General features: G+C 38.9%; 1 protein-coding gene across 1 annotated transcript in view; it reads left to right on the forward strand.

Annotated features, from left to right (window-relative positions):
* Positions 1 to 25,729, forward strand: part of COL11A1 (collagen type XI alpha 1 chain) — a 240,499-nt gene that overhangs the window by 156,926 nt on the left and 57,844 nt on the right. The window contains exons 40-46 of the mRNA XM_038414607.2: positions 603 to 692; positions 979 to 1,032; positions 12,213 to 12,320; positions 14,814 to 14,921; positions 16,099 to 16,152; positions 23,331 to 23,384; positions 23,761 to 23,868. Coding sequence (XP_038270535.1) covers positions 603 to 692; positions 979 to 1,032; positions 12,213 to 12,320; positions 14,814 to 14,921; positions 16,099 to 16,152; positions 23,331 to 23,384; positions 23,761 to 23,868 — 576 coding nt within the window. The remainder of the gene's footprint in view (positions 1 to 602; positions 693 to 978; positions 1,033 to 12,212; positions 12,321 to 14,813; positions 14,922 to 16,098; positions 16,153 to 23,330; positions 23,385 to 23,760; positions 23,869 to 25,729) is intronic.

The raw sequence follows: 25,729 nt of genomic DNA on the forward strand, positions 1-25,729 counted from the left end.
CAGATCTCGGGTCATAAAGAAAAATTCACGGAAGCCATGACCTGTCCCTGACTTTTACTAAAAAATATTTGTAACAAAATGGGGATCTGCAGGTCCCCATACTGCCTGCAGCGGGGAGCGGCATGGTGGTTAGGAGCTCCAGGGGCCCCCGCTGCCTCCACCAGCTGGAGGCTGTGGGGTATCGCTGCCGACCCCAGCTCCAGGGGTCCCCCCACCAACCGCAGAGGCCGGGAGCTTTAGGGTGCCCCACTGCTTGTGGCAGCCAGGAGCTGTGGGATACCTCCACCGCCCACCGCTCTGGGGGCTGTCAGCGTGAGCTCGGAGTTCCCCCAGGGAGCTGTGGAGTCTCCCCACCACCTGCAACTTCCTGGGCCCCCACCACCCACCCCATCCAGGAGCTTGGGGGTCCCCCCACCACCTGTGGCAGCTTGGAGTGCCAGGGTGGCAGGGGTACCCCGCAGCTCCCAACCGCCACACCTCAAGTCACAGAGATTACTGGAAGTCATGGATTCCGTTACTTCTGCCACCTCCATAACTAAAATTGTAGCATTACTAATTAGTAACTAACGTTTGCAGTTTTTGAAACCTCTGCATTTTCACAGGGTGATCCAGGCCCTCAAGGTATCTCTGGAAAAGATGGACCGCCAGGTCTTCGTGGTTTCCCAGGAGAAAGAGGCCTTCCAGGAGCTCAGGTACAGTATAAACACCATCATAGGTAACTGTGGGTACAGTGTTTATATAGTATCCTGGAGAACAATGAATTAAGCTTTCTATTACAGGAAGTTTTCCACGGTGTTGGAAAATGAATGTAATAGGAAAACACCAAATGGGTTATATTCCAATGGCTATCCATTCAGTGGTGGTAATTTATTTAGCAGTGTCTTCTTGCTTTTTAAGTCCTTTATATTAAATATGTTGCAAAATAAAAAAAACTGTTTAATTTTTCAACTGGAACAACATGCTTCCATCCTTTTTCAGGGTCCAGCTGGTCTGAAAGGAGGAGAAGGCCCACAAGGCCCACCTGGACCAGTTGTAAGTAACCATACCAGTGTTAGAGAAATGCAAATAACCTCCTTTCTGAGTCTTCACATGCTGTTTTGTTTTCATCAACACAGATTGTAAAACAGTAAGGAAGCTCTGTTTGTCATTCACATCAATCAATAGTTATTTTCTACAAATGAGTCTAAATATATAAGGAATGTACAGGTATTGAAATATCTGAAATCTGCTGCTATCAGTAGGTATAAAATTGACTTGCTCCTTCTCATTGCCCAGCTAGACTCATTATTAACAGGCATAAAAAGAAATCCTTATCAAGGAAAAGCCACAAACTGTGGATGTAATGGCCAGTCTGGCTGATGTTACATTCCCTTTCTATAACTCCTGTGCACCACAGATTTGACCCCTATAACTTTAATGGATTTTGCTGTGCTATGTAGTATCTAAATTTGCTGTTAAAAGGTTTTAAGCCATTGTTGTGAATCATATCCACTACCGTCTTGCTGATTTTTCAGTCTGACCACTTAAACAATAATACCAAGATAGATGTGAATTTCCGTAACAAGTTAAGTAGATTTTTTTTTAGCGTTAAATAAGACTGCAAGAAAATCGCACTCTGCAAAGACTAGTAAATGATAACTCCTCCGTGCATCCCATGTTTTCTGGCATTTCTACACTGTGGGGATACATCACATACTGTGTATTTATTTCTCTAATTAACTATTGTACAATTTTTTGTTACTGTCTGAAATAAGAAACATCTGCAGACTATTTTGGCAGATTCAGTTGAGATTTTTCACTCAGTCTGCAGAACTCAGCAGATAGTTAACTTTACATCACAGGCTTTAAGGAATGGGTCACATTTAAATCTCTGTTGTGAAGAAATTATTTAAAATAAGTACCATGGATGATACATAGCCAGATATACAAAGGCATTAATGCTGTCACATCCAAGAAACTGACCTTTCATTGAAGAAATTTACTTTTCTTCAGTGAAAGCTTAAATTTTCAGAGAAACAAAATGTAGAAATACCTGGTCATGCCAGGCTGATCCAGCACACCCCCATGCAGGCTGGTGCGGTGTTGTAGGTGAGCCTCACTTGATTTTTTCCTCTCCCAAGTTATTAACAAGTCCAAACAACCCATTAGATGCTAAAGGACACCTCCTTGTGGAGGGTATCATTTATCAACAGAAAAAAAAAAACCTAGCATAGAACATAAACAGAGCTTTCACTTCATTTCAACTGGGGGATTAAGTCATTCTTAGTCCAGCTCCCACCCTTGAGTTCAGCTCCCACCCTTGAGCTCAGTTCTTACCTCTTCCCCTGGTGTTTTCTTGGTTTCAATCTCTACCGCTGATATTAGGTCTCTTGCCTCTACCAAAGTAAGATCTTTCTCTAGACTCATAGACTCACAGGTCTGGGGAGGTCCATCTACTGTGACTCTTCTTCAGAGGCAGTGAGTGATCCATGTCAGGACAGGCCTCTAGCCTCAACCATGGCTGAGAATGAGGCCCTCTTGGATACCTGCTGACTACAGCTTTGCATCTAGGAGTCTCCGCTCTCTAGGAACATTTCTTACAGGCTCCCCATTCTCACGGGTTCCCCAGAGAGATCACCTCCAGGGTCCCTGTTTAGGCCTATCCTGTCAACTCCTCTCCAGAGGCACTTCCTGTATCCCTTTGGAGTTCCCCTGTAACTGAACTTGGGTAACCTTCATTAGCTACAGGTGCTTGTTTACTAATCAGCCACCTGGGGCCTTCATAAGGCAGTCATGGGCAAACTGGGCCCAAATTTCCCATAAAGGGCATCTGTCTTGTGACAGACTCTAAAAAAAAGCACAGAGAACAATGAAAATGAATGTATTAAAATGCCAGTAAACAAACTAAATGGAATTCCAATTTCAGAACCCAGTCATGCTTTCCTTGAATCTCCAAATTGTCCACTGAAATCCATAGAAATTTGGATTGTGCGAGGAATGGAGGACTAACACAAATATTATTTCATAGTTGTTTGTTGTAAAACAGTGATGCTCAATAAATTTAATGAGTATTAAACTGTTGTATCACCGAAAGCAACAATTGACATTATGACCTTGTTTACACTGGGCTTTGAAACTTGTAGAACTCTGCCTACACACAGTGAATCTGGTGCTAAATATGGTTTGACTGGCTAATATGTAAACCAGTATAAAATCATTTTCTAAAACAATGTTTATACCTAACTCTGACCTAGGTATTTACCATAAAGTTTTTTTTTCCATTAGACTTATTACCAACTTAGGCATAAAGTAGACTTGCCTGCCTTTCTCTGACTGTAAAGACATTTTACTCATTCACCAGAAAGATGAGGGCCTGTAGAATTTTGTAAGATCAGTCTAAGGTCAAGAGTTTTTTGTATCCCCAAGTGTTTGTTTTATGTTTAGGCTTTTTCTTTCTGCTAGTGAGCTCTCCATCACGTCTTGCAGTGTAGTTCCTGGGAATTTTGAAATGAAAGGTATTAAAATAGAATACAGATTTTTTTAATAACCAAATTTTCTGCTGTCATTTTTATGCAAGAGCATTCTATAGATGCAAAAAGCTAGTACACTTATGCTCAAATGTGCAGCATGCCGTTCTTGACAACTATCTGCTTATTGCAATTCTCTCCTTTGGTGAGCCCAGGTGGAAAAGTAAATTGACACAAACGCTTCCTGCAAGGGAAAAAGTAATAGAGGAATTGAAAGTATATATGTTTTGACAATAAAGTTCATGTATATTCCTACAATTTATATTTGTTTTAATGCTTAAAAACAGAACATATAAAGAACTCCTAATTGAAAACTTTGGGTTTGGGGATATCCCTAGGTTTGGGAAAGAGCTGCAGTAACATTTTTGTGCACTAATTCTTTCCGCTAGAATGTCATTAAGAAGTAGCGTGATAGTACTTTAATTTTTAGCTTGCTTTTGATATGTTCAGTTCCTTCTTTCCTTCGCACCATGCTCTATAAGCACATTCCTCAAGGAACTGAAACAAAAAAACCCCAAAGTAGGAACCTTACTATTCACCCCGTACAACAAAACTCTTGCTCACAATAACTAATGTTTAAATTCCTGGTTATATTCACACCATATAATTTCACTACAAATATTTCACCCTTTTCTAAGTCCTTTTAGGTAGACTATTTAAAGAATTCAAAGTTTTGACTACCAAATTTTCAATCATAATCTGAGCAATCTGAAATGGCTGCTAGAGACATTATGATGTAATGGAGGTTCTAGGCAGGTAATAGAAGTGGTGAATATGGAGGAATAGGGAAGTCTTTGCCAAAGGTTCAGTTACTTTCTTGGACCTTCAGATGGGTAATCCCTGGCCTGGAAGGCAGAGACTACCTGAAGCACTAATAGAATCAAACCCCACCCACAGATATCCCAAATCTCAGAGAAAGTCCTAAACTTTATTAGACTCATTTTGTATCTCTGTAATTATGAATTATGAAATTTGGAATTGGCTGATAGTTAGATGTAAGGATGCACCTGATATCATGGTGCCACATGTATTTATCTCAGGGCCACAATGAGAGGTAGAGCTTTAACTCCACTGCTGTCTGTAGGAGTTGCAGGGGCAGATCATTGGCATTATATGGCCCTAAAATAATTCCCTACCTATTTTAGGCAGTAGGAGCTAAACACATTCAGTCATTTTCCAGAGAGGATTAGTAAAAGTGGAATACTCGCTCACCATAGAAAATAGGAAGAGGATTAGTCCCTGTGGAGGTCTTTGCCACACCTGCCAACACTGACTGTTCCCAAATAGCTAGAAAATACAAAATCATAAACTCTGTTTGGCAGGTATGTACAGCTGCAAGTACTCCACAGTGAATGGCCATTTCAGAACACACTACATGCTAATTGCTGTGCTTATGGTGAGCTGGACAAAAGAGAAAGATGCACGGATACTCCATAGCAAGATGTTTTCTTCTTTTTTCCCCACTGTTCTATCTGCTCTCTTTATCTTCTAATTGGTGGTGTTCCTCCTCCCTCTTTCAGGCTGCTGCAAGGCATTCTGAATGCTGATGAGAGAAAGCTCTTTGGAAACTCAGGCAGTCATTCCTCATTTGGGTATTGGATGTCCAGGTCACATACTGAATCAGCCAGATATAGCCTACCCAGTTAGTTATGTTGCCAGAGTTGGTGCTATCTGCCTCTATCTGATAATAATTTCAGTCATGAGGCTGCTCACTTTAAATAAATGTGCTAATTAAGAAAAAAATATTGTTACTATGACAAAATAGGTATATATGTACTTTATATTGCATGGCACTTCACAAAAAGAAACAGATAAAGGCACATTCATTAATGAGCTTACAGTTCATAAGAGTCATAATACAAGACAAAACCTCGGACACCCATTCAATAGAGGGAAAGGTAAAAGAATGATTCATGATCAAATGAAAGGAGGAGAGGGCTCAAGGAGATGGGTTTCAAAGGGGATTAAAATGAAGAAAAGTGTGCTTGGTAGGATAATGAGACTATTACATAAAGCAGCAGAATGAAAGAAGAGAAAGGAAGAGTGGAAAAGGTGAAGAAGGGAGAATTGGAGGAAGCACAGAGAACTGGAGGAGGAGAAGATTGATAGATTTGATAAAAACCAGAAGAGACCATTACAATCATCTAATCTGATCTACACAACATTTAACTTTCACATTTTGTAAAAAGCAAACCATACATAGGATCACATTAATCACACCCATCTCATATTCTATGCAGAAATAAGGTTAGTATCGTGGTGAATTGACCACACAAGAGTCAAGAAATTCAGAGCTTATGTTCTTACAGCAACTGTCCTTCTGCCCTGTTGTATCCTTCCATTACATATTCACACATGTGCAATAGTATTATACTCTCTATAGCCCTGATTCAGCAATCTGTCCCCTTTCTACTCATATGCTTAAGTCCTAATTGATTTAGGTAGGATTTGACTTCATCAGGATTTAAATGTTTCCTTAACGTTACACAAGAATTTGAGTGCTTTGCTGATTACGGATGGACTTAGGCCCAATTCAGAAAAGCATTTAGGCATGTGCATATGTGTCCATCTATATAATATCAAGGCTACAAAAGCAGATTCTTTCTTTAACTCTAAATGGGTCATCTTGATTATCACTACAAATTTTTTTTTCTCCTGCTGATAATAGCTCATCTTAATTAATTAGCCTCTCACAGTTTGTATGGCAACTTCCAACTTATCTGTATGTGTGTGTGTGTATATATATATATATCTATCTTCTTACTATGTTTCATTCTATGTATCTGATGAAGTGGGCTGTAGCCGACGAAAACTTGTGCTCTAATAAATTTGTTAGTCTCTAAGGTGCCACAAGTACTCCTGTTCTTTTAACTCTCAGGCACTCATCTCTTGCCTGAGGCTATAGTGCAATAATCTCAGCTTCTTCCACAGAAAAGTAAGAGGAGGAAACAAAGTCAATATCTTTAGGGCACCTACCCCTGCTTATGGGCAGAATCCATACACTGACATTCCTAACTGTTGTGAAATGAAAATCTAGTAAGATAGTAAAGAAAATGTATGCAAAATAACTGTAAAAGATGGCTGTGGGGTGGGCAGGGTAGAAGAGCTACCAGAATTCCATGAACAGGTTCGATAGATACAAGCACAGTGGCTGCCATCTGGTTTGTAAAAAAAAAAAATCTGTTTTTTTCCCCACAGTCTAGAATTGAGCAGACCTAAATGTGTTTAGATTATGATATCTGACAAGATCATAGCCCATAGTGGTATGGCTGCAGGCTAGCGAGTTTTTATTCTTTTATTCACTGAAGACTCAGGAATCAAAATAATAGCAATAGGAATCACATTCAGGTTGCAAGGTTAACCATGCAAAGAACCATCATTTACTCATACCCATATGTATATGGTCCCTGTACAAATACTGTCTGAACAATCTTGCAAAATAAAATCTTCTTAAAGACAATATGTAAAAAGATTTGGAGCAGCCACTGCCATCAGTGATAGCAGATGACAGAACAAGGAGTAATGGTCTCATTGCAGTGGGGGAGGTTTAGATTGGATATTAGGAAAAACTTTTTCACTAGGAGGGTGGTGAAGCACTGGAATGCATTACCTAGGGAGGTGGTGGAATCTCCTTCCTTTGAGGTTTTTAAGATCAGGCTTGACAAAGCCCAGTCTGGGATGATTTAGTTGGGGATTGGTCCTGCTTTGAGCAGGGGGTTGGACTAGATGACCTCCTGAGGTGCCTTCCAACTTTGCTATTGTATGATTCTATGATCACAGTACCCTGTTCTGCCACCCTTCTCTATATAGACCTTATTGTGAGAGTAGTGCCAAAGAAATCAGTAGGTTTGCTCCTGAAGAGAATACTGTTCAGCATGGATAAGAGTAACAGAATTGAGCCAACAGAGAAGAAAACAATGTGGAATCACAGGATACCAGTCCAAGAGCTACAAGGCTCAGTCATTCTCAAATATTAGAATATTGAAAAGATGAGGCATATCCAGAGTATCAAGGCATCCTCCTGGTGCAGTTGCCATAACTTATTCATTCTAGGATGTACCATGCCACTTCCAGTCTCATTAGACCAGGGATGGGAGAATAGCATTTGTTTTAAAGTGTTATAGACCACTGCACAAGTGCCAAGCTGAGAAGTTAAGGAGAGGTGCTGTTGTAGCAAAAAGATCTTCAGCAGTCCTCAAGTGAAAGATCTAAATTATTTAAAAGATGCTGTATAAAGATGCTGTAGAAGTGTGTAGATATAGCAATTTAGAAGCAGAGGAAAGCTCTATAACTTTTCAGTCTCCAGTAAGTTCACATTCCCACTCAATATTTTTATCATTGTCAAATTTCAGCAAGCAGCTTATTTATCTTTCCTGTAAGTGTTTTAAGTGAGGCACAGACTTCACAATGCAGGGAGTTTTCTGCAGGTGTCAAAATAAGGATTTAGGAATCTCACTTCAGACTCCTGTTTTTAAAAATCTTAGCCCTGGGTTCTGAAACCATTTTCTTCATTATGAGGTAGTTGCGACAGATGAAATTAATTTCACCTACTCTGAGTCAAGCTCTGAGACTGTGGGTAGAGGGGTCGGAGAAGTGAAATTTACCACTCCCAACCGAGGCCAGAGTGCAGGGTTACTGTACATCTTCCTGCCATTCAAGTTTATCAGCTGGAATAGAACCCATATTAAAAGAATGACCTTATGTAATATAATTTAAAAATGGAAACAAGCTACAAGCAAGCTACAGAAACAAAGCAACATGATGGTGTTGCAGAATATTGTAGCTGTATTCCTGATATGATTTATTAGTGACATAAATAGCGTGTGATGAATAGACATTTTGAAATTAAATTATTCGATTATTTTTCAGAGAACTATTTAGGCTTCAAATTAAACCCATTAGATTTTTTTCCCTTCAGCTTTCTTATAGTAGTATCAGAAAAGATATATTGAGCAATTAACCCAGGCTGTGCTTTGTATTAATTATAGAAATTTTAAAAATGTTCTGAACCTTTTTATCTATTCTTTTAATGAAAGTATAAACAACATTTTAACTACCCACAGACTAACTTTTTAAAATGATCATTGAAAAAAATCATATCAAGATCTACACAACATGAATTAGTGTCCTTCAGTTTATATAACATGTAGTTTTAAACATCCCATAATTTAGTTTGGAAGATTATTTACTTCTTACAAAATAGAAGCTAACTTTAATAAGCAAAATAATTTTAACTTTTGCAGCTGAACAAATGTTCAGATGCTGTGTTTGTTGTTAAAAAACTAAAGCTAATATAAATTCCAGCAAAAAAAGTCCTTACCAGCACAATATAATTACCATGGCTGTTAGTCCACAGAATCAGCTTGTTCCCTGTACTCCACAGTTGTGGTACCTTATTGTGATTTTCTGGGAGAAATATTCCTTTTCCACTGGCCATCTACTCTATCTGCTATTCCAGAGAAGGGTTTATATTTTTCTTTGCTCCTTTACCTTTGGCTAGATTCAGCCCTGTGTACTGTTCACATTGAAAGGGGTACAGAGGAAAAGCGCAGCACCTGAAGCACCTAAGAGGAATACACATTTGCAAAGCCAGAGTTCCTCCTTACTTCCAGAATTTCTCAGCCACACACTCTTGTACCAGCCTTGAAGAAGGTGCAGCATACACCAGCCTCTCTGTCCAGCTCAGATGTCTGGGCATGGAGTGAGCATGGTGCCATGGCCAGACTCCTTGCAAGCTCTCAATACGATGGTGGCACAAGAGGAAGCAGGCCAGTCTCTGTGTGGAAGATACAAAGGGTGTGGCTGTTCCTTCCCAACTCTCCACAAACCCATTGTGCAGAATCTGGCCCTATATTTTTAAAGTGCTATCAGGAACTCCAATGGGAGCGTCATAGATGTTTTAGTGTTAAGGCAAATTCTTTAGTTCACAGCCAGCCAAGCTAAAATTTTACAGGGGTCACAGCTGAATTTTGTTGCTGTATTTTTCTGGTTCATAACACCAGGAATTTGTAAATTGATGGTACAGGACAATTCATTGGTTTGGTAATGGGATATGGAGAATCTTGTCAGTGGGTCATGATTTGAAACAAGCCCAGCTGGCGAAAAGGATTTACAATCATTACTGTTTGGGTTGAAACTATAAATTACTTTACATATCACCAGTTTCTGAACAGTTGTCTACCAACAGCAATAAATGAGCTATATAGGATTCCATTGATTTGGATGGGATTGTGCTGTTGGCTAATCTCTGTTATCCTGGTATTCTCTGAATGCTCCTCACCACTTTTGCTCCCTTTTTGGAACTGGCAGTTAAACCCAGATCTCTCTGCTTCTTCTCCTCTCCCCTTCCATCCCTGGGCAAGACTAATTGACATCTGTCCATTTAGAATGAACATAAACATGACAGAAAAATCAGAATTGTCCCAATTAGTCCATTGGAGCAGGCTCTCTCTGTTTGTGAAGTACTGAGGGTTTTTATAACACATTTTGTCTTCTCAGCTTAATTCAGCTCAATTCAGCAGAAAAGATCCAAGTCCTGCTCAGATTCTGAAAGGTCACGAATCTTGGTTCTGTGCCTGGCTGACATATTTAAAGGAAAGGTCAGCCTGTTATTGAAAGTCTATAAGTACTACACAACACCAGTGCAGAGTCAGCCGGGACATTAAGAACATTATTTTAACTTACGGATGCTTCAGTAGCCTCAAAATGGTTAGACTTAAAAGATGTTAGAGTATACACAAAAGATCCAGATGTTTTTAAACCTTTAGAAGTGAGGTATTTCAGCATAGAGCAAAAACAACTCTGCTATCATTATTTTCTGTATAAAATTAATATATTTCTGACAAGCCTGCCTGGGCATTTTTTAAACTTATTTTTGGTAATAGACTTTATTCCACTTTTATGTTGATCTAAAATAGCAGCGTCCAATCCTGCATTGTGTAGTGCTTTGAAGTCAATAGGACTTCATATAATACTTTGAAGTCAATTGGGTTCCACACAGGCAGACTGCTGTCCCACACAGAGCTTCAGTGCACAGCATAATGTATCATCAAATTAGTTCATAATGGTGAGCTAATTCCTGAAATATTTAGCCTTCATGGTTCTGTCCTATGTTACTATGCAGTGTGAATTCATTTATCAGGGTAATAAGTTTCTTTATGTCAAAAAAAAAAGCAATTTTCTAAAAAAAATTACGAACCATATTACAGCCTCAGGGTCTGTTCCAAAATGCTACTAACCCAAGCAGAATGCAGTAAGGGCTACTTGTGAAAGGGACTTTTTACTAAACTGAGATTGGCCTGAGTAAGAACGGAGTATGGACTTTAGGATGAAACCTTTCAACATTTGTACACACTGAATCTTGTACTTGGGCTTTCACTGAATGGCAATACACATCCTTTGTACTGGGCAAAAGTTTTAGAGATTTAAAAAATCCTAGAACAAATCCTTCATTTAGAGACAAGAGTTATAAATTTTGGGGAGAAAAAATATACAGTTTTTAACTGAGTCTGCAATTCCTGGCAATTACCATTTCAAATATGTTTGGGCATTTGCTTTTCAACTTTTTTGATATTATTTGAATACAACTATAAAGCTAACTAGTAAGGCTAACCCACATTTTACAGTTTGGATAACAGCTGTGACACAATGTTAATAAGTACTGCTGCTCTACTTGTTGTTGTAAGAGGTTGGTTTTTTTGTTTTGTTTTGTTTTGTTTTAAACAGTGTCACGGTGGAAGGGCTCAATGTTCATTCTGAACTTTTTGGCCATGAAAACAACCAATAGTCAGAAATAGCAGTGACTAATGTAATTCTAAGCAAAAGGACTGGGAAAATGCTGATGGGAAGTCCTACTGATGTCCACCCCCCCATGCATATCTGATCAACAACTGAAGTCAAACTGTTTGAACCAGTATCCTCTATGAGATCACATTTTGGGGTTGGGGTGGGGTAGGTATGGGAAGTGGTCTTTATTCCCTACAGTTATAATTGCTGTTACCATTAACAATGCAATGATTGCCACCTGCACAGTGGACTCCATCCCTGCTTCCATCTCTGTCCCAGTTGCCACTAATCCTAGCCCTATTAGCATGACACAACCTGTCACCATATTCCTTTTTCCTAGAAAGCTAGCATGACATGAACCTATGCTACATTCTAACTATACTTATTCCTGGAAATATTAATGCTAAGATATTTTCTGGTGGCATTTCTCCTTGGATCTTGAGGTTATTACAACAATTATTGCAAATCTAATATTAAGCAAAATAAAAGCAAATCAATGGTAGGCCTCCTAAACTATATGACAAGCATCTCACAAAGGCATTTGTGTTGATGAAGTCAAAGTGACCATGACAAATGCCAGGCAATCTTCCACTATTTCTAACTCAGATGATGCTCAGCATACTTCGGAATAGTGGTTGCTATTTCCTATTGATTACAATCAAATGTTTGAGCCCAGATGGGAACCACTGCACACTCAGGTAGATGGCAAAAGCTTATCTAAATATTCTTTAGAATATAAATACCATGTATGATCCGAATCCATGAAATCCCATTAGTAGTGGGCAATTGGCTTTGAGAATACAAATCCGCGTCAAGTCCGATTGAAGGATGGGGGTCTATGTTTCGAAGCTGAAGAACAGTGAGAAGCTTAAATGGACTATATTAGAATTCTCTGCATACTTAGCATTTTTTTTCTTCCAGGGTTCTCCAGGTGAACGTGGATCAGCAGGTACTGCTGGCCCCATTGGTCTACCAGGCCGTCCAGGTCCTCAAGGTCCTCCAGGCCCAGCAGGAGAGAAGGGTGCTCCTGTAAGTAATTCCAAGGAGATGGCACATAAGACTGTTACATAATAATAATAAGTTATTAATTTTCATTCAAGAACTTCAGATGTTCACACTGCAGGACCTTCCTATTGCATATGTGACCAGCACACCTGTCCTACTTCCTTTATATTTATTATATACAAAATTGCAAATTAAATTAAACTAGATGACAACATTTATATTTTTGCACATTCTAATACCCAGGAGGACGAGTTGAATGAGGCTGAATCATTATTAGTACAAAGGTGGCAGAATCCATTAATAAAATATTTTGTCAAAATTGTAGTTTTGATTCAATTTTTTATCCTGCTTCTGCATATTGGAGTGCAAATTTATTTCTCACTTTGTTATCAAATTTCATTACCATTTACTCCTCTTTTCCAGTATGTTCTCTCTCAGCAATTGGTGCCTTTCTGGTACTTTTTTAGTCTTTGATGTGATCATCAACGAATGCCAGACTATTAATTTTTTCAGCCTCTCAGCCTGCTTTTATTTTAGGCACACACAGAAAGCACACTGATCACCAGAATTATTATTATTGTTTATTTGTTGTTGCTCTTTTGGTATCATTTCTATTATTATTTGCTGTCCCCTCCCTCTTTTTTTCACCTGAACATCTCAAGAGCCATTTTTAAAATGTGAAATAGCTGTTAACAGTTACTCACACAATCACATATTAACTGCCATGTGATATAAAGTTATGAGCTCTATAGTTTCACATATATGGGTCCCTATTGTAGTTTGGCCAGCCTTATGGAGAAAAATTCTAGAGGATTGGAACATGGTGAGTTTGAATATGAAACTGAAACCGAAAAGGTCAGGATGAGTTTGGCAGCCATTTGGGTTGTACCATACATAGAGCTCTAAGGTTCAACTCTGGAGCCTGGAAAGGAACTTTCCTGTAAGTTATCCCAAAAGACCCGTGGACTGGACTCTGTGCCCAAGAGTACAGGGTGAAAGAGAAAGCCAGCAACTGCTCAGAAGAGCCCATTTGCCAATAACTTGGTGTGAGAGTATAGACTCTTCTGAGTTTATGTTACAACAATGACGTCATGCTGAATTCAGGCTTCACAGAACTGTGTGTCTGTATGTTTAATATTTAAACCTCAACATTTGTAGATTTGCCTATTCCTGGTCCTGATTTAGCACAAAATACGTCCCATTTCAACTCAGAGCAGAATTTAGCCATTTAACATTAGATGCATACACAGTCAGCCTTCATTGTCTTATTAAGGGCTTACATTTTGAAGAAGCTGGTTGTGATTTCTGCTGATTTGTACTATTAATAATTTAGTTATTTACAAGTGCTGTTGGACAGTAGTGCACTGAGGAACTTAGGGACCAGATTATCTGCTGCATTTAGATTCCACTTAGCACAGAGGTAGTCGGGTTGTCAGGGAGCCAGTTATGGCTCCCTGATTTTCTGCCAAGTTCCTGGTGCAGGTTAGAGCAGCTTAGGAACAGTTCTAATGTGTCAGATAACAATGGTTGCCAAGGAACCATTTGTCAGCCCTGGATAGCTACAGTTCATTATACACTCCATCCTTGTCTTCAGCTTATTCTTCCTTGCACCAAATATATTCCTTGTGCTGGAGATTGGGGGGCAAAGTGGTGTGGAAGCTTTCTCTGCCAGCTATACACCAATTGGGAATTCCTCCATGCCAGGAAAATACCCAGCAGGGATATGCCCAGTCTGCTAAAGTAGTAGTACTGAGAATCTCCCTATATGTGAATAATTGTCTAAGGGCAGCATTTAAACATGATTAATTGTTCTAGCACAAAATGTAAAGACAAATAATTATTGTTCATTGAAATGGGTTGTGTGGAAAAGGAATGATTGGACACACATACTAAACTGACAGGTTTCAGAGTAGCAGCCGTGTTAGTCTGTATCCGCAAAAAGAAAAGGAGTACGGTAGCTCACGAAAGCTTATGCTCAAATAAATTTGTTAGTCTCTAAGGTACCACAAGTACTCCTTTTCTTTTTACGTACTAAACTGACCTCCAGTGTTATTCTTTTATAATCACGGAAGGGATGGAGTTAGCACATGGTATCAATAAATATGTCAGTGTTTGTGAGATGCAGTGTTGTAACCATTTTGGGCCCAGGATCTTAGAGACAAGGTGAGGTAATATATTTTATGGGGCCAACTTGAGAGATAGAGAGACCTCTTCTTCAGTGACCTGAAGAGGAGCTCTGTGAAACCTTGTCTCTCCCACCAACAGAAGTTGGCCCAATAACAGATATTACCTCACCCACCTTGTCTTTCTAGTGTTTGTGAGAGGCTTTCATTTAATCTTTTTAGTGTGATTGTGTGTATGTGATAAAGGCCACCATAGTACAAGAAAGCGATTTCAGTCAAACATCTTTGTATGTTGCTATATAAGTTTGCATATTGGTTGAAGAAGTATGAATTCATTGTACTACATTTTTAATTATTCTCTTGTGATAAATACAGATGATTTTTCTTTCTTCAGGGTGAAAAAGGTCCTCAAGGTCCAGCTGGACGAGATGGAGTACAGGGTCCTGTAGGTCTTCCAGGTCCTGCTGGTCCTGGTGGCTCTCCCGGAGAAGATGGTGACAAGGTTAGTCCTTATTGTTCGCATTTGTCTTCCTGTGTGATGATTTATACACAAAATGGACTTGCTGTAGCTGTCATCACATTAGACACTGTGGCTAAACAACTCTTTTTTTAAAAAAAAAAGTCAGACATCTAAGAGACAGGAATCATAGGGGATCAGGATCTGTGTCCAAGCAACTGTAGACAATTTAAGATTCCTACTACTGAAGTGAGGTTGAAACTGCAGCAAAACAAATCAGGGTGTATGATGTTAAAATATATTTTTACCTATTTAAAAAACTTGGCTCAGTGAATGAGAAAGATAAAACATTCCCAATAATGCATAGTCATTTAATCTTACTGATGGTAGAATAGGGCCTCAGTGTTAAGTGTTCAGAGCCTAAAAACAAAGGGACTAATTCTTCCTGGTCCCACTGACTCCAAGAAGAGTTGAGGGCACTCAGCACCTCTCAGGAATCAGCTTAGATTTGGTCTAGTATTATTCTTTGAAACCCATCACAGTTTTAACTAACTTCAGTAACACAAATAGAAGTACTTTGAGGTTTACGTTTATAGTACATGGCTGTGTTATTTGTGTTATGTAACTAGGCATGTTTATGCTCTAGGAATTATTTGGGGGGAGCTCTATGGCCTGTGTTATACAGAGGATCACAATGGTCACTGTTGACCTTGGAATCTATGAACCCACAGAGAATCTTTATGTTAAATCACACAAACTGTCTTTTATTATTGTGCTAAACCAAATAAAACTTTGTTAGATGGTTACTGGGTAATTTGAGTCATGTTGAGGTTTTGAAATACCATGCACAACAATGAGAAGCAGTTGTTCAGTCATGTGTAACTAGATTAGTTTATAAATCAAGGTACTTTCATTATCAGTTCATATTGAAACTGACGTAAGAAAAAACAGTTTCCTTTATTTATAACCCAGTTGTAGTTACTTCAAAGCGAGGTCACGTTGCATTTTGCAGCATACCAATCAATACCTGGATTAATCTGTTATACCAATGTGATTGATCCATGCAAAATTGTTCCCCTTAGGCCTTCACACTTGAAACTGCAGCATAAAACAGGCAGCATAATCATGTTAAAGGTGACATTTAAAGATACAGTGGTATTGACTGCAGTTAGGAGGTAGGTCATTCTAAAGAAGAAACGTAACTTCTGGCTTTCAATTACAGGGTGAAATTGGTGAACCAGGTCAGAAAGGCAGTAAAGGTGACAAGGGAGAAAATGTGAGTATCTAACTACTTCATCCAGTGTATTGGCTTCACTTTTTTATTGCCTTTGAATTAATTACTGTACTCCTGTATCTAATGAACCATTTGCTGAGCTGGCAGGACCCAGCTGTATGTCTCACATAGACTCGCACACTTCAACCAATAGAAACACAGAAGACTGTCAATCGCATTATGTGACTTAATTATATCTTTAAAATATTTTACATAGAGTTTTAACATGTTAACAATACTCTATATAAAAAGTGAGTATTCTCTTACATCCAGTTAATTTAGGGCATAATTAGGAGATAGATGGGTGTATCAGAGTGTAGAAAGTATCAAAGAGCATATACACAATTATGCATTACTGTGCTAGCATCCAATACATATTGACTGTGTACATGAAATGGCAGTGTGAAAATATGTCCAGTATTTTATTCTAAAGACATATCCTTTATGAAGCTTTTGAAATATATTTTACTACCGATGAGCTAACTTCATGGATCTCTGAGGTTCAATTCAGACAGGTACTCAGAAGTTGAGATATTTTATGCAAACTTTCAAATGTTTCAAGTCACTAAGGGCATGGGAGTGAGCCTCCCAGCCTGGTTGAACAGACTTACACTAGCAAAGCTTAAGCAAGCACATTAAAAAGAGCAGAATTGATACTGCAGCTCGGCCTCTCAAGACCTCACAGCCATTTGGTTCTGAGCTCAGGAGACTAGCCTGAGTCTCCACCAGAGCTATATTTAGATTGCTAGCTTGAGCCCCGCTAGTGTGAGCTGTCTACCCGGGCTGGGAGGCTTGCTCCCTGCTGCAGTGTAAACATACCCTAAGGGCCCACTGAATTCAATCTTTAGAATCCCATAAATTTCCGTAGACCTGAATCAGGGTCTAAAAATCACATGAATATTCTCACAGGAGTTCAAGTACTTCCTTTTTCCAGTCAGGCCAGAAATATCTGACAATCAACTTTCCCCACAGTATTTCAGTACTTCCCATCCCTATGATTGCTTTACAGTTACTGTTTCAAATCCCAAACAAGTCTCAAGTCATTTTCAAGTCTTTCTTCAGTGTTTGGGTTTGCTCTTATATTATTTTTTTCTGAACAAGTTCAGACAAAATGGGGGAGAAATCACTGAAGAGAGATTCTTGATTACATTCCAGTTCAAAATGTGAGAGTTAGTAGAGCTCAGGGCAAGAGTAGCATATTCAGTCACTTTTCCCTATCATGAAAAAGATGTTTTATTATTAATTATGTAGCTAGCACTATAAATGTAGAATGTTCTAAGCAACTGTCAAATGTATATATATTACACAATGATGTCAAATGATTATATATCTTCACATCAAATGGCTTCTTGCTCAATACAAGGCATATTCTAATTAATACTTTTAATAATATTTTTCATAGGAGAATATAGAGGGCAAACTTGTGTTAGAAATGGCATTTTTTAAAAAAGATATTCATGCGAAAGGCTTAGTTCTGCAGTTCCACATGCAGTAAATGCATACTTGTCACAATTCTATTTTGTCAGATCAAATCATAAATTTTGTACTAAAATATTTGCAATGGCTTGTTAACACAGATATAGATATGGTTGAGAAAGCACATCTATTATCAGTCCATGTTTTCCAGGGAATATACCTAGAAAAGTTACTGAACAAATTCATCTTTTTAATGCTTATTCTCAACCTAGAGATGAACTTTTGGGTGAGTCTGATATAAAAAATGGCCAGATGGAATTTTATCTCAAATGAGAACTTTTTTAAAATAGGTTAAATTATCCAGGCATGTATTTTGTAGCTGGAGAGAGCTATCGTGGTACACAAGCATAGCGCTCCTCTATGCATGAAAAAGGGTGGGGTTTGAGGCGTTCACATCTTTGTGCAGCCCAGAATCCAGTTCCATTCGGGATCTGTATGTGGCAGCATACAAATGTTCCTGTTCTCCCCCTTAAAGGTGCACATCAGTTCTTCAGTGTGTCTGTGAAAACATTTGCCCTTCCTGCTTTGCCCTATCTCAGCACAGCTACTTGAGCTGGGCAAAGGGCTGATCATTCAGTCCATAACCCTTAATAGGTACTAGAGCTTTTGATATGTTTCAGGAGCCTTCCTTTACAAATAAAGTAATTGCAAAATAAGTGTTTGAAAATTGTATCCTGCACATGCTTAATACCCAAGTGTGAGGCTTGCATGAATATGTACATATCTGGAGTATTTCACACTGAAATCCTGGATTGTTTCAGTGTTCTTCTGCTGTAGTGTTTTTATTTGAAGGTGTGATACAACTTTGATGTTAGAGCACACAAATGAACTCAGCCACACTGAGTCAGATTCTGTCCTCAGCTATACCTATTCAGCCCACTAACTTCAGAATGTGAGTTTCTGTGAAACTTGCTTTCCCTCCCATAAAACAGAAGGAGTGTGCAGGGGAGGGATAGAATGTACCATCTGGTCTCCCCTGAAAGAGCTTGCAGGGGAGGAGACAAGCACTTGAACCTCTCATCTCAGATGACTTCAGGTTCAAGTGTTTGTCTCCTGATAAAAGTTAAGGTGGGGAAACTTGGATCTATTAAGATCAGGGAGTCCTAAGTGATGATGTTTAAGGCTTATTTTTTTTCTTTGGCCTCTTCAGAGGAATCTAGACATCTAGGGGTGTTGACTACTTGATATTTAACAAGAAACTTATACTGATATTGGTTGCCAAAGGACGATCTGCCAGCCGGGGATAGCTATAGTGCATTGCTCAGCTCTCCAGTATATCCCTCCCTGCCCCGGACACATCCCTGACACTGGAGATTGCAGGCAGGAGCTGACTCTGCTAGCTACACCCCCACTGGAGATTTCTCCATGCCAGGAGAACACCCAGCAAGGATTTACAATCAGCCTTTTGTGCCACTTGAGTAATGGAACAGAGAATCTGCCCTTGTGTGAACAATTGTTTGACGGCAGCTTTTAAAGATGATTAATAGGTGAAACTAAACATGAATTCTATATGGAGGGCTAAGTGAGATTTAAGAGCTCCATTGGCCTTGTGTTGATTGTCTGCAGAGAGGTGAATTCATCCTGAGAGCACAGAAGTAGTGGCTGACATTTTCAATGCAGTCTAGTGAATTTAGATACATTTTCTATTTGTATGTATGTAAATTCCTTCCATTAGCTGCAGCCCAGTCAGTCTGTTGGAATACATGCAGGAATATCACATTAAGATACATCATGGAAGAGACTGAAAACATTTGCCTGTCCCATTGCCATCATGGTATTTGTACAGTGGTTCAGAAACTCATCAACACTATGAAGGAAAAAAAGAGCACAAGAGGAAAGTCAGGAGTGCTGTGGAAATGGAGGAAAAAATGTAATTTAAGGAAGTAAAATGTTTTACATTATCAACACCCCTCCCCCAAACAAACAGCTAAGAAATATCCCTTTACAAGCTCTCCTGTGAAGGGTCTTTTCTAAAAGACTGCAGTCTTTTCTAAAATTTCTAGACTAGAATAAGCTCTTTAAACTCAGGCAAAGCCCTAAACTACATTAGGACATTAGCCAAAGGAAGGACTGGAGCAGATTTCTGCCTAGACTAAAATCCCATCTTAGAGTACACACCTTGTTCATCGAGCAGGCTTTATACTGCCTTAGCCCCACTCCTGACAGGTTCTGCCAATCCACTCTCTCCACCTGATTAACAACAGAGTTTTAATACGTATCACCAACTTAACCCTATCACAAACCAGCCTCCTGGGCTTCCACATATTCTGTGATGGTTCTCTCCATCACACCATCCCTTTGCTAGAATGCTCACTGCAGCACTCAAATGTTAACTATAATGCAGGTGTTTTGTAAGAGGGGGGTGGAAAAATTCCAGCAATGTACCTCTCGGATATATGTCTCCCTTCACAATCCGATAGTATTGCAATTGTTTTTTCTTTTGCATGATGGGCCCATCTGATGTTGTTACCCAGGGTTCTTTTAACCCAAAGCTCTTGGTAACTTTTACTCTGTGTGAGGTGGTGTCAGGAAATAAATCAGGGGAGACACGGCCGTCCGACTGATAGATGGCTGGCACAAACAGGACAACACAAGAGTGCTTTCACTTAAAGCTAAAATTTACTTAGTCTCAAGCACTTATACACAAATCTGTAAGAGGTTAGTAAAACATCCCCAACCCTTGATAATTACCAAAGCTGAGTGTGGCTCTTGAGTGGCAAAGCGGCAGCCCGTCTGCCTCTGGGAAACACAAGATGCATCCAGAGAGAGAGAGAGTCCAGTCCTGAAGAGTCCCCCTACCTCAAACTTTTCCCCCTTATTTATACATTAGTAATAGAATGACATGCCTATTAAAGAAAACTTGTTAAGCAAGCAGTTCCAATGGGCAATCAAGAGGCTCCTTCTGATTATCGATTAATCAGGTGGGGGGTTTTCCAGAGTTTGCAGCCTTGAGGCCCCAATAGACATTCCTGGGGCACATCTTGCTCTTCTAAGATGCATGTATCAGCAACTTCAACACAATTCTTATCAAGAAGGACGCAGCGTCAAGCTGCCCTTTCTGTGGCACCCCTTCTGCCTTGGTTAAGCTAAGCCTGCTGACTTGGCTAATTTACAGTCTGCTGACTTGGCTGCTTTTAGCAATAAGCCATAGTGGTTTCAGGCACTTTACTGGTTTGCGAATGTCTCCCCGTACAATGTGCTCTCACTTTCACAAAGAAAATATTGTGCAGCTTTTGTTGTTAAAACAGCATGTAGAGCCAGATCCTTCAATCCATTGACAAACTGAGTTCAGTGGGAGTTCCATGCACAGAGAGCTGGGAGGATCAAATCCTCTCTAGACTGTGCTGTTGTGCGGGTGAGAGAGGGAAGTGAAGAGCCTCCCTGCTAGAGCCAGGTAAATAATTGATTTTTCAGTTCTGGCAGGAAACTGAAAAATCAGAACAAATATTTGGTTCAGGAAATACTCAGAATTTCTTAGCAAATTGGAAAAGTCTGGTCAGCTTCAGTGAAATGAAGGAGTGTATGTTCGTCTTTAAAACCTTTTGCTGTGGTAGAGCACTTGCCAGGGTGTGGGAGACCCAGGTTTGAGTCCCCACTCTGAGGCAGGGAATTGAACTCAGATTTCTCCCATTGCAGGTGATTATCCTCACCACCAGCCCATAGGCTAGTCTGTGTGCAAGTGCTCTGATTGAAGCTTTTCCACTTTGTATAAACATTCATTAGGCCAAAGAGCGAGGGCAAGCAAATGATTCTTTAGCCTGGTGATTAGGGCACAAATCTGGGAGTTAGGAGATATGGATTCTGATCTTCCCTCTGACAGATTCAGAGAAAGGATTTGAATCCACATTTTCCTATCCCTACATCTGCATCCTGATGAGTGTCTTAATTACAAGGCTAAAGAGTCATTCTCATTCTTTCTTCAGCTTGATGAATATTTATACAAAGTGGAATGGCTTCAATAGTAAAACTTGAAATCAAACCTCTTACAGCTTGGAGGTTAGGGCATTCCTGTGACAAGGGGAGGTATGAGTTCAAGTCCCTATTCCAGCTTTAAACCTAAGTGTCCCACCTCACATACAACTTACCTAACCACTAGGCTAAAGGTTGTAAGGGGGACACATATACACACACTCTCATTTTTCTGAAGAAGCCCTGAAAAACTTTTTCCCAGCCAAAACTAATACAGTGCAAATTCACAAATAGTTTCAGTTCAACCTAACTGCATTGCTCAGCAAATAAACTATTCAACCCCCCAAAACTCACCCCACTCTCTTCCTATTGCCTGCTAAGGGTCCAGAATTGCTGCTTTCAACTGGCTAACTCACTGCCCAGTGGAGCTGTGTTGTACCACTTCAAGGGATGCTGCTGACTGAGCTCTTTTTAGTACAACTAGGGAGCGCTAAGAGGCCATTACTATAATTAAACATTATATTGTATGTATTATACATTCTTAGACAATCCAGGTCTTCTTGTTTTCATGCTATTGAATCTAGCAGACAATACTAAAGTGACCAGACATCACAATATCAGCAGAGCTCTTTGTAAGCTTGAAAGCTTCTCTCTCTCTCACCAACAGAAGTTAGTCCTATAAAAGATATGACCTCCTTCACCTTTTCTCTTTAATATCCTGGGACTGACACAGCAACAACACTGCATAATATCAGCAGTAGTAAGCCTGGTGAATGTGTATTAAGATTTGAACTAGCCTTTCACACTTCCCCCACTCAATTAACTACCCTGCAATATAGCTTGGCATGTATCTAGGAATGCCTCTTCTTCTTGCAACACAAATTGGAGCTCCTATTGCCTTCCCATTGGCCATATCTTCACCTTTGGGACTTTCCAGAAAATCAATCATCTCAATCAGTAAACTCATCTTGCATGCAAGGTAAAGGTTACCACATGAGGCCTGCAGTAACGCAGTTTACTCATGTGAGTAGTCCTATTGACTTCAGTGGGAATACTCATATGAGTAAGGTTCCACCAGTGTGAGTAAAAGATGCACAATCAGGCCCATAATATATATGTAGATGGATACGATATGTACATATGACATGTAATGTCTTACGACATGTCAAGATTCCCATTTACATTAAGACTCCTTTGAATTGTTCTAGCAATACAGAATGTAATTTATATCCACTTTAAGGCAGTGTAAAACGGTGTTTCTGTAAATAAGAATGTGACCCATAGTGCTCAGACAAGCTCAGTTCTCAGTCAGGAAGGACAGGATAGCAAGGGTTGTGCAATCACAAAAACATATATAGCTTTACGGAAAATGTGATTCAAATAATAAGCATTCAATTTGAAGACAGAGCATGAGAACACACTTTAAGGGTTGACTTTCCTCTGTACAAATCTCATTAAAAGGTCTGATATTTTTAGTTTTGGAAAAGCCAGTATTCATTTAGAGTCATGTTTGCATGGAAATCCATTTTTAAATATCCTGAAACATTATGAATGTAAGTGCTTTCAGTAAATGTCAGTTTAAAATTTATTGTAGCCAGGCAAGTCTGAGTCTTTGAGAGCTAAACAAACAATGCCTGACTGCACTGAATGTAAAAGACTTTTGAGTAATATTACATTCTCTCTGGAGGAATATAGAAATGCTTAATAGATCTTGATCATGCAAATACTCTTCTCTCTCTATCTACTGTTCATCTTACTCCAGATGCCAAAATTGCTGTCTTTTTCTTTTTATGCAGGGTCCTCCGGGTCCACCAGGTCTTCAAGGTCCTGTTGGTGCCCCTGGTATAGCTGTAAGTAATGCGGTTTTTATGCATAGCAAACCCAGGCCTTTTCAGATTCTCATTAGGTCTACAAAACACAATAATGTGCTAATTTGTGCTGCTTGACATAGAAAAGATTTGAAATCACAACATATATGTAAAATGTGTCCCACACTCTCAATCCAAAGGATTTACACCTTACTCTTTAACACTGGAATAATGCACATGGTGAATTGGACCAATCATTTGGACCATTTTTTTTACTATGTATATAATAAACAATAGCAAAATCAACTCCATACCACATATATTTAGAAACAACTCCACTGACTTTAGTGGAACAACTTCTTAATCAAGTTTGGCATCTTTATGCTTTTTGCTCATGTCCTCTCTTCCTGTCTGTCAGGGAGGTGATGGAGAGCCAGGCCCAAGAGGTCAACAAGGAATGTTTGGGCAGAAAGGTGATGAAGGTCCACGAGGATTCCCTGGTCCTCCAGGCCCCATTGGTCTTCAGGTAAGACAATGTATTATTTTTCCCCTTCAGCAACAGGGACCATTATCTCCACATCGTCACTTGTGTGAACAAGAGAGAATTGCCTTTCATTAAATACATTACACCATCAACTAATAATACATGATAAGGAGACTCCATAATTCATAGATTTTATAGATGGATACACTGATCTTAAGGCCTGAAGGGACCATTATGATCATCTACGTCTGAACTCCTGCATAACTTTCACCCAATAATTCATGCATATAGCCAAATAATTTGTGCATGAACAAAAGCATATCTTTTAAAAAGACATCCACTTTTGATATAGAGACTCAAATTGATGGAGAATTTACCAGATCCCATGGTAATTTGTTCAATGTTGTTTCACTGGAAACAATGGTAACATGTTCTATTCCTTGTTGATACAAACAGAGACATCACTTAAATCAGAAAAGAATAGAAAAACTTCATTCTGGGTATACATTGCTGCCTTTGTTGATAACTTTTGGCATGGTTTGGCATCCAGTCTCTGCCTCTCAAAATACAGTCATTCCATAGAGTAGTCAGCGAACATAAAGGACAAGCACAGACACTATGTTCAATAAAATGTACAGCATGTCACTATTTCAGGCATATCATTACAAATTAAAAATCTTGCTTTTTAAATTTTAATTTTTAATTTCTTAAGTATAGTGGAATAGAGAAATAAAGAACAAAATATTTAAGATTTTTTTACTCTTTTCCAATTCACAAATATTAGAGGGTGCAGTGGTTTGAACTTTTGACTGTTTATTAAGCTATTTTACACTTTTTGATACGGAAACTATACAGTAGGTCTGGGAACTTATTAAATAGCACAACACTTTTTCTATCTGCTAAGTTTCAGGTGCACTTTCTATTTCACTAACCCCAGAACCTGTTTAACCACCCATTTCCAAAATCTTACTATGCAATGTTGCTTGGACAACATTGTGCTAATTTAGAGTGTGTTACCAGGCAGCATGGGATGTAAACCTACAGTACAAGATTTGGTGCAACTTCCCATGTATGACTTCACATAAAACTGTTTCTACTTTTGAAAGGCATTTGTTGATATTTTTAACATTTCTGAATCAGAGACTCAGTTAAAAAAACATGATGCGTATGATTTATTTACAGATATTAGTATTTTAAAAGACAATGAAATAACCTTACCCTTTTTAGGTATTTCCAGATTTAAAATATTGTTTAAATTAAAAGTGTATTAGAAAGGATCAATGTAATTTACTTTCATATATTTTAATTTAGTGAAATAATACATAAAAGTAAGAAATCAATTAGGTTGAGACTTAAACCAATAAATGAGTTCTATAGAAGAATTATAATTTGCCCAAATCTCATTTTCCTCTGAGTGTGCTGGTCCATGGACCAAGATCACACATATGCTAATGGTAACGAAGTACCACTGAGAAATCAAGAGCTCTTTTTATTCACTAATGTGGTTCTCATAGTAACAGTGAACCCATGGAGAGTAATAACTTTATCTTTCTTGTTTATAGTATTTCATGATAATCAAATTTCCCCAGCTGAAATTAAATTCTACTGGTGCTGCTTATAGTGGGCATTAAATCTTAAAAATCATTTTCATTCACATAGGAAAAGGTCTGTCTTAAACTTTTTAATGTAGTCTTTATATGAATTTCCACTGTGTTGTTTAAATTTAAATTATAATACTTTTAAAAATAGAAATGTCTCTTGCAGAAAGAAAGGAAAGGAAAGGCAAATGTTAAAAATATGCATTACGTATCTGAATCATCTCAGAGTCTAATATAGTTTTACTTTGCCAGAAAGGGGTATGAAAGAGCAAATGCTTTGCGGAGTGTTTACTGTCATCAGTAAC

Source organism: Dermochelys coriacea, chromosome 8 (assembly GCF_009764565.3).
Source record: "Dermochelys coriacea isolate rDerCor1 chromosome 8, rDerCor1.pri.v4, whole genome shotgun sequence".
In the NCBI taxonomy this organism is placed as follows: domain Eukaryota; kingdom Metazoa; phylum Chordata; order Testudines; family Dermochelyidae; genus Dermochelys; species Dermochelys coriacea.